The 10306-nt window shown below is 40.8% G+C and overlaps 1 protein-coding gene across 1 annotated transcript in view; it reads right to left on the reverse strand.

The window, feature by feature from the left end:
* OFCC1 (orofacial cleft 1 candidate 1) overlaps positions 1-10042 on the reverse strand; it is a gene marked incomplete at its 3' end in the record, with an annotated part of 29087 nt that extends 19045 nt beyond the window's left edge. The window contains exons 1-3 of the mRNA XM_010086934.1: positions 10031-10042; positions 3843-3909; positions 3351-3527 (exon numbers count right to left, since the gene is read on the reverse strand). Of these exons, the coding sequence (XP_010085236.1) occupies positions 3351-3527; positions 3843-3909; positions 10031-10042 (256 nt within the window). The remainder of the gene's footprint in view (positions 1-3350; positions 3528-3842; positions 3910-10030) is intronic.
* Positions 10043-10306: the final 264 nt, after the last annotated feature.

Raw genomic sequence — 10306 nt, forward strand, 5'->3', positions numbered from 1 at the left:
AAGTCAATATAGCACAAACATACCTATGAATTGAGCTGTTTAGGGGACAGATGCAAGACAAGCTGCAATATCATGGACCTCTGCACTGGCTATTCAATCCCCAAGCAATGTGTAGTCTGCACAGCAGCATCCTGTGCAGACATAGCCAAATTCCAGGAATAGGTTTTAAGGCTGTCTTGAACACACAGGTGACTATTCACGCTCCTTCCCTGTATCCTTAGCACGGAGGTGTGTGAGAAGGCATCTCAAAAGTAGGTGGAGGTTTTTCTAGAGAACTCTTCCCTCCAGCAATTGCTGACAGAGGAACAGGCTGTGACACTGTTGCAAGATGGAAGAAATGATAGCACCCCTGTAGCTATTATTTGCTGCCATTAATGACACAGGTGATGGGTTGAAAGGTAATGGAAAGGCAGTGCCATCTCCGTGTCCTGCCTTCAAGTGCATAGCCTGAAAATCCTGCCTAATGTTTATATAGTGTTTTGAACCTGTAATCTGCTAAATGCTGTGATTAAATAATTGTGCTTAAGGTTATAACTGTTTTTAAATTGTACACTTTAGCACTGAGAGTTAGAATTTACAAACACTATTCCCCATTAAGCTACCAAACCTAAGCCTAGAGCCCAAGAGCTGGAAGAGCATCCAACAGCTCTGGAGGGGAGCAAACCCCAAAAGAAGTAGTATTTTATTGGCATCTGGGAAAAAAAGGGGGGGTAAAGTGAAAGAGAGTAGCTGAGGGGGCCAAAACACATTTTTAACAGGCTGTGGTGGTGTGTTGGCAGGCATTGCCCTTAAAGCCCGGCATGAGGTGGAGAAAGGAGTGCCATTTTACCAGTAAAGACTGGGGCAACAAGCTGCGCTGGTGTGTGTGGGCACCCCCTTCTAGAAAAATATCTTCCAGTGTGGGTGCAAGTCTTGCCTCCCAGGGAAGGGGGGGCGGGCTAGAGACTTCTGTGCTAAGATCTTCGTGAACTGCAAAGTGGCTCCTGAGATCTGCAGGGCAGGAGAGAAGCAGCTGTAGAAGAGTTGCCCCTATGCTAGAGGATGGTGACAGTTTTCAACACCACGTGTGTTTCTGCTGAGAGCTGAAATGACAGCAGCTATGAACATGGAGCAAAGCAAAGGAAGTCAGGCTCAAGGAACCGATCCCACTGGCTCTGGCAGTCCCAAACCACAACAGATTGCCACAAGAAGGGGTAAGATACCTGTAGACCTAGTCTTCGTGTGATGCTGCACTTACCTCTGCAGTTGGCTTTTCCCTTTTGCTCTTTAATGAAGTATTTTTACACTTGGAATGGGGAAAATTAGCTCGTGAGGTATCAGAAGATTTAGTTCAATTTTTTTTTCCCAGGTTTCTGGACAGGCTTGAAGCTGTTTTTTTTGTTAGCAGCCCTTTATAAATTTAAACTGGCCCCTGTGACTGCCAAACAAGTCGGGACATAAGTTAGACTAAGAATAATTTAATGCAAAGTTGGACCAGAAGATCTCTAGAGGTCCCTTCCAATCTAGACTTTTTTATGATGGTATAAATGGATGACTATTTTTTTTAATAGCTGCATGACTTAAAGGCAGAGCTACATGAATAACTGATCTTTTGGTTAACTGGATGAACAGAGGTCGAGGAGGAAGACACAGTGTTGGGAAACAAAATTTTCCAACTCTCAATAAGATTTCCTCTCCCATTACAGAAATAGTGTAAAGGCATTTCATTCCAGACGAAATGTAACAATTTCTATTTCTTTCACAAAGATTATATTCAGTTAGGGCTTTTTGAACAAAATGCTACTTAGGATGAAAAATCAAAATGTTTAAAAACACATTTCAGGCTTTTTAACAAAAAAAAAAAAAGTGTTGTTTTCTTGAGGGAACTATTCATGAATTTCTGAAGAGGCGACTGAAAGCATGGATAGTCTCCAGCGAGCTCAACTTCATTTTTTGCCAGATAGACTATTTCATTAAAAAACAATCAATCCCTTTGTCTGCTTAATCACTGTTCTGACAGGCCGCAAAGGAAAGACGAAGAATTCCTGCTCCGTGCGGCGCTGCACAGAGTCACATGAAGGCTAAATGGAAAGCCAAACCTAATTTTCCAAGGGGCCATTAAGAGCCGTGGGCTCTCCAGTCCCACAAGGATAAAATCTTAACACAACAAGGTCCAGCATTTAAAAAGCAAATGCCTGAAGTTCTGCTCCTCACCTATTTAAATACCTGGGCTGGCACGCAATGGTACTCAGGGAGCAGCATCCAGGCTTGTGAGTTTATTGGGAAATGTTAGGTGATAAGGACTTTTCAAAGCCGTGTGAGTTACTTTGGTACCTTGGGAGGTCTCTGACCTTGGATGCACATTTACGTGTTTATGAATGCACACAGTCCACTTAAAGTTAATGAGACCACACAGTCCAACAAGGTAATTTTTTCCATGGGTATTTAGGGAAGATTTTGAGTCCGAATTTGGGCCTTTTTTCTTCTACATTAAATCTTGGTTGAAGATTTTCTTCATATAACTCACAATGCCTTTAATTCTTTTCCTCACCTTCTAACTCATTGGATTACTAAGTAAAAGTAACCATTTGTTGAAACATTCATCAGTAATAATAATTCAAAATGGAGTAATTAAACAATAGGTAAAAGACACCAAACATCTGCAAAAGGAAAACTGACATGAGTGAAGATCCTTATAGCCTGTGTGAATGAACCTAAATAATAAACAAAGACTGCTTCCTGAGGCGGTGTCTCTTTTGGGTACTGCAGCAAAGCTGAGCTTAAAAGCCAGGATCACTCCTCCTGGACAAGCAGAGCAAACAGGACTCTCCATTCCAAGTATCTGAGCTACACTGGCTGAACAAAAAAAAAATAAATAACAAAAGATGAAGCAGAGGCAAGATGCTGATTGACTGAGGGCATATGGGGGACCTAAAGACAACAATCAATCATGGATCTGTAAGCTGTTTAAAACTACTCAATGCTCGGGAGCCAGCGAGGGAGAGCAACATCTGTGCGCTCGGACTGGCTGCACTGCCTCCAAAAGCCAAGCTGACACAAATGAGGGGGAAGCGCTGCGACGAGCGCCCGCTCCCTGCGCTCCCCCCATCCCCACTGGCAGGGAGCACCACCCAACCTGCACCCCCCTATACGGGGAGTCGCTTCAGCATGGAAACACAGCCCTGGTGTCTAAATATTTAGACAGCCAGTATTTTTGGCAGCATTTTGGGTTTCGCATTCAAGGTTTCCAGGGGCGCCTGTTGGGACGTGTCAGGACGGGAACGCCCAGTGTGGGCCAAGGAGCACGCAGGTTGGATGGGGAACACAACCGCTGTCGCTGCGTTTGAGGTTAATCGGGTTTGATGTCTCACCTCTTGGTTGAGCATGGGCTTGCAGCCTGAGTTTTTGTTGGTGAGCTGCAAGGGTGCTATCTGACTTGTCATGTCGAATAACTTTCTCTTCTAAAGGCTGATCTGCTGAAAGATCTGTGCTACTGATGTTAAAAGCTGGATTTTCAATGCCTTCTGTTGCTGCTCTCTCTTCTTTTACTGCAGAAAACAAGGAGGTCAGAAGAGCACATTATAGCAAAGTGTATTTCAATGACAAGCAGAAAATTCCTTCTAGTAATTCCTTTGCTGAAAGACTCAAGTGTATCGTCCTCAAATGTCGCCAAAACAGAACTAGGTTAAAATTAACTCTAAAAAAAAAAAAAAAAAAAAAAGAAAAAAAGAATAAATGATTAAAATAATTACAAATTGCACCCTGACAAGCAAGAGCAAAATTTCGCCCACAGCCATTTGTCTGTAATTAGTTAATTAATCCTTACACAAATTATGAGCAATAACTCATCAAGCAAGGCTCACCCATCAGAAATTCAGCCGACTTGGATTTCTTCTGCTTAGTTTGCTTCAGAGCCTTCTGCTGGAACTTCTGGAGGGAAATTGTTAAATGAATAAATTAGCTAAAGAACGAAGATCATCCTTTATGATCCACAACTAACACAGTATTTTAAATATGGGATGGTATTGAAATGTCATTTAATTTACATCTCTGCTAAAGGGGTCAAACACTAATTGAACAACAGAAGTGGAAGAATTAAATAAAATAGGAGAAGAAAAGTTAAAACAAATGCCAAATGAAGGTCACATTAAAATACTTTGTTTTTTCCCAATTTTAATTAATGCAAAGAAACCTCAACAAATTGAGAACATTATAAGCCTTGTCTTTACAGTACACATTCGGCAGCAACTGCTCTATTTCACTTGCAGAACAGCAGCGCTTCATTTAGAAAAGTTTGGTTATGCAGCATATTTATAGACACACTTCCCTGACATCCCCTGTTCTCTTATTTTCTAGGTCCACTTACATAACCAGTGCATTTGTTCATCACAGAGCAGCTAAAAATGAATGAGCTCTACCCTTTTGTACAAAGCAATAAAATAAAAATAACTCCAAAAACAATTTACAATGAGATGTCACAAAAGAGACAGTCCAGGGGAGAGGGGAAGTGGGACTCATTACAATGACGAAAAGCTCATTTAATATTAGAGAGACGTCAGCAACAGTTACAGCGAAGACAAATATCAGTAGATTTTGGAGGACCTAAACTCTGACATGTTCCACATGGGGAAGTAAGGCTCAAAAAAAACCTCAGTCACATTACTACCATCAGGAAGACCCAAATACTAAACTCCATCTTTGTATAACACCTTGAGCAGTGTAGCACGAGAGTCACATGTGGGCACGTGCGTGGCTACGACTCCTATAATAGACACTAACAGTTAAAGCAGGCAGAAATTGCCTAAAAGAAAGCACATCTGGGATTATTAATCAAGGCCAAAACCCAAGTAAGAAAACAGTTCAGACCCATTTATTTTCGAATGTCACGTGGCAGTTTCCAAATATAGCATTATTTTTTCAAGCCAGTTGCTTAATTGTCCAGTGATAAAGACCACTCCTGGCAACATAGCTCCTGGAAACTGTCAATACAAAAGGATTAATTACAAGAATCATTGAAAAATTGCAGTTTTTACAGCATCCATCTTTTCCATTTGATTGCAGGTGTCAATTTCCAGTAAAAAAACCAACACTTGAAGCAGACACGATCAATAAATCTGTCAAAAATAACTGAACCATAGCACTGACAGATTAATACATATATTAATATCTTCACATGTGTATATATGCACACACACGTATATGTCAGTCTAAAAACAGTAGCCTTCCTCTAAATTAACACTACTGTCCTACTAGAAAGCAAATATGTGTAAAAATGACTAGGCACATTCCAGAAACTGCAGTAAATAAATACCATAACAGAATTAATTCCTACAAGCCACATGCAGCACAACTGAAGTCAGTGATAATTTTGACAGGAGTTCAATAGGTTCAGAAATTCACCCTACTGCTGCTGATTTTTTCCTAACTGAAAAATCTTACACAATTATATATTAGCCCAGATAGTATCTTTAGAATTATGTCCCTTTTGCAATAGTAAGGTATGGCTGCATTCCTGCATACCATAAAATTTTAATTGAGTCCATTTTAGAGATTCCAGCAGTATTTGCAACATCGCTGCGTGATTATTATTCTTATTATGCTGCATATAATCCCCACATAAACCCTTAAACTTTACGTTAACAGCTAAAGAAAACAACATCTAGACAAAAATTCTGGGACAAATTTTTAACTGGTGTAAACCTGTATACATCCATAACTTTGATGGAATTAAGATGATCTGCATTCCACTTCATGTATTCCTTCTGCATGTCAGACTTCCCTAGCAAAAACAATTGCAGGCTATATTGGCCATAGTCACCTTTCAATGGTTGTAGTCCATAAAACATAAAAACCCCTTTCACCGCAGGGAGAATAAAAAGTGTTCCTTCTCCCCCTTACCTAATAAAGATGTACAGTGGGTTTTGATGTTTTGGAGTGTGTGTGTGTGTTTGGATTTTGTTCTTGTTTTAAAGCAGACAGTATAGATAGCGCCAAGTGCTGTTTTTTCAGGGACACAATGGACTGCATTCTTTGGCACTTCACTCTCTCAAACATATATTAGTACTTTTAAATAGCTGATGTGCAGGCTTGAGGCACTTAATTACTCACAAAAAACTTCAAAAGAAATAATGCCCTTGTCCCTTAATTTGATCAGATTTTGAAAAGGTGCTTTTCATGAATTCTTATTTTTAGAATGAAAGCAACACCTGATTTTCAACAGCAGAGAGGAGTTCTTACAGGTTTACTTCTCAACATAACAGAATAACGGGGTACTTCAGCAGTGGCCTTTGTGTAATCAACACATGTTCTTGACACGGTACTTCAGAGGAAATTAGAAGACATTTTCCTTTCATACCTGTCTCCGGCCAATTTCCTCATCCTTCTCTTTTTTATACATGAGCACCTTTAAGTAGTGTAAATTACACTCTCCCTCCCTCCTCCTTTTTAGGTTTCCTTCCCCAGCCCCCCTACCTTTATAATACTTTGCCTTCTCATCAGAGAATAGGCAGGAAATTATCCAGTGGCATTTTATATTAATTTTATCATTACTCAGTACTCGTTAATTTAAGTATTTATGCAAATTTATGTCTAAAGCAATTGCTCTTTAATCAGTTCACATGCACCTGCAAAGCTTGGGTTTCCAATGGCAAATTAAATAAAACTCTTTCAGTGACCATTTGCCATATTTGCAGGCGAAGTCCAGTTGTGTGAGCATACCTAGATGACTGTAGGTGAGCACACGCCCCTACAGAAATCCACCGTTCTAATTACAGAACGCTATCCAAAAATAAACATAAAAAGAGCATTCCTACCAAAAAAAGCCAACTGACACAGCTTGAGGCCAAGCTGCGGTGGAGGTGGTCCAACTTGCATCCCCAAACAATACACGTCAGACCTGTCCATCCACAACCAGCACATCGAAAGGGGATGTCCTTTGCTTGCAAAGTCAAATTTAAAGGGTGATGCTGCTGCTGCTAGCAGTTCATCCTACCTCAAAGCTTCACAGCTGTTGGAAAACAAAAAGTCTTGCCTTTTAATTTTTTTTTTTAAATGCTTTTTTACCTTGAGTGTGCTACATTATGGCAAAGACAAGGGGAGTCAGAAGTGTCTGAGCACAGTGCAGACTAATCACCATACTATTCAAAAAGCGACCTAAACCTTTAAATGCCTTTTTGCATGCCATCGTCATTAAAACGCACCGCCCGCTTTCCGATACCGGCTGAAACAAAGGAAAACCAGGAGTACCAGAACCCACCGTATTCGGTCGGATCTGCAGGAGAGCAGCGAGCACTGCAACAGCAGCAGCAACAGCAGCAATGGTGAGGGAAAAAACCCTCATTTATAACCAGTGACAACTAAAACCTATGAAGTTTTTAAAAGAATGTGATTGTTGTCAAAAGGAATTGGGTACAACAACGCTGCATTCAGCTCTGGTTCCACTCAAAGCCACCTCTGAGGGGCTCTGGGAAAGCTGCTGGAAGGCTGGTGGGCACAGACCAGCAAGAAAGTGAATTTTGCATACTGTACGGATCATCGCTCAGTTCAGGGCAGTCATATTGAATCTGTGATCAACCAATTGTGCTTCATGAAACCGTCAGCCCTCATTTATGTCTAGCTGTTTTCTTCTGTCCTGCTGTAAACAAGCTCTGCTCTGAGCTGTCTCCCTACCCTTATCTGCTTACGAAGATCACACAGACAGACCTCATCAGCAGCCTTAGAGTTAAAGTTAAAGTTACTGCTTCCAGACAGCAGTCCCCACGCAAGCTGGAAGTCAAAAAGAAGAGCAACTTTGGAATGACAGAGTTTTAGTTCCTTTTAGGAAATGCATACCTTAGATTCATACACGTACTGGCATGTTATGTCTCTTTCATGAAATTAAATTAGGTGTTTCTAATATGAACAACTGTTTCTAACATCAGCAAACTAGCTCAGCAGATTCATCCATGGTTTTGTCTGTGGGTTGGTTGTTTTGTTTTGGTTTTTTTTTTCCTTTGGGGCCTTGTTTGAATACAGCCAAAAGAGAAGTAGCTGGAAATATTGTCAATCTGGTCAGGCTCCAAGAACCTAATAATGCCTGAAATGCTCTAAGGAGTGTAATGATGGTAAACAGGAACAGGTATGTTGGCTTCCATTCTCATTCACTTCAGCAAGAGCATTAGCCTTTCAACATAAAGCAAAGCACAGTTTTCAAAGAACGTTCCTCTCTCTCATAAACAAGGATGGAGCCCTACTAAAAACATATTCCTCCGTGGACATGCACACACAAATGTGTTAGTTGGTATTTACAGCATTTAAATCTTGCAACCAGCTCCTAAGTCCCTGTTAAGGCTTTCCTTTATGCAGCTGGAGCTGGAACCTTTTCCCTTCTCCTAGCCTATTACTTTTGTCTACTTAAGGGATGGCAGCCAAAGAGAAACAGCTTGTAATTTGCACCTGACTGCTTCAAGCACTCCATGTTAGATTTTGCAGAGAGCAAACTCTTCATTGCTAATGAGAATGACACTTAGGAGGGTCAAATGTATTTTTTAGCTGACTCGGCAGCAATTAAAAATAAATAAATAAATACCCACTTCGTTTAATCCTGTTCTAGGTGGAGAATGAGGCTAAAGGAAAAGCCTTGTGGGAAAAGAAGAGCTCAGTGTGTAGGTGGAAGACATAACCCTATCCGTCCAGTCTAATACAACACTGGGCACAGCTGGGCATGACTGACTGTGTACACTGCCCGTGCAGGAGCACGTGTGAGAGTTTTTTTCCACTTCCCCTGTAAAATTCAAAACTGTTTCGGTGAACAATCATGTCCAAAGAAACCTTCTGAATTTCTACATACTGGGCTGTCTTTTGAGGACTCACTGTATGCTTTGCTATCCTACAGGGTCAGGCCTATGAGAAAATTGTTCTCTGAGAATTTGTTCTCTGAGAATTAAAGAGAAATGCATGCTTCACTCCTGATCCAGAGGTGTGCAAGCACTGCCATGCAGAGACGCACTAGCTGGAGCATAAACCAGTGAAGGTAAACATCAAGCAAATAACCCACATGTGATCTTTCAGCCTTACATAAACTACCTTAACATGTTTGCTTCTTGCCAGAAAACAATCATGGCACTTTCAGTCAACTGCGGTATCATTTACAATTGCACTGAAAGAAACACCAATTTCACTGGCATATTAGTTTAGTTACTAAGTAATACTCTTTTTCCTGCTTGCTCTTAATATAGAAAAGTCCTCAAAAAACTCAAGCTACAGTGATCTTGATGACAAGAACAAAAATGCTGAGGGGAAAAAAAAAATAGAAGGGAAATAAAGTAAAACATACAATTCATTAAAGAAAACATTGTTGCTGCATTTTGATTTCATAAATTGTCCCCATTTGTACTTCCTGTTTAAACAATAACTAACATGATGATGGGTTAAATTAAGTTGAGATTGTCACAAACATGGCCTCACTAGTAATTAATGTAGTTTAATATGGTTGTTGGCACACATCTCACTTGACAGATAATGTTCCAACATGTCACTGATAGGACCTTTCAGCACAGCTTTAGGAGATCTACCAGGCATTGCCGAGGTTGGTTAGGTCAAAGGGTTGAACCATGTGTAATTCAGAACAGAGGAGGTCCCACGGTCACTCCACAAAAACAATTACACTACTTATTTCACTCCATCCCTTGCCCGAAATTCACAAGCCTCACAGTTTCAGCACAGTCAATCTCCTTCTGCCCCGAGGCTACGAGCCACATGAAAATATGTGGTGCTGTGTTTATAAATCTAATCAAAAATAGAAACAGTAGACAAGCACAATGAGGTCCTACTATGGATCATGGGAATTCTCCAAATTCTGAAGGCACTTTTGTTTAACTTCTGTGGGCCTTCTCCTACCCTTACATTGTCCGGTACTCTCGTTAATCATCTCCTTGACTTGTCAATGATATAAAGGAGCCTACGCGTCTTCTGACTTCCCTCCCATCACACTACAAATAATATTATGAAATAGCAATGCTAGGAATAGCCCCTTTCATTTTTCTGTTTTAAAACAGGGTTTTTCTTCACTTACCTCTTTCTCCATGCCAGCCTGCTCTTTCTCAATGCTGCAGCAGAAAACGCTTCCTCCTGCAACAAAGGAGAGAAAGAGCATCTGAGTTTTCAAGCCTGCACACAATCATTAATACCCTTAGGTTTAACACACAGACTTACAGAGCACCAGCCTAGAAACCTGCCAGGACAGGGGAGGGTGAGGGGAGTTGTCCTTTCTTGCTGCAGCCCCTGCTCCTGCCTTGCCAAAGAGAGGATATAGTGCTGTTTCTTCACTTCATCTTTTTGAAAACAACTT

This window comes from Pterocles gutturalis, unplaced genomic scaffold (assembly GCF_000699245.1).
Source record: "Pterocles gutturalis isolate BGI_N339 unplaced genomic scaffold, ASM69924v1 scaffold24641, whole genome shotgun sequence".
Classification (NCBI taxonomy): domain Eukaryota; kingdom Metazoa; phylum Chordata; class Aves; order Pterocliformes; family Pteroclidae; genus Pterocles; species Pterocles gutturalis.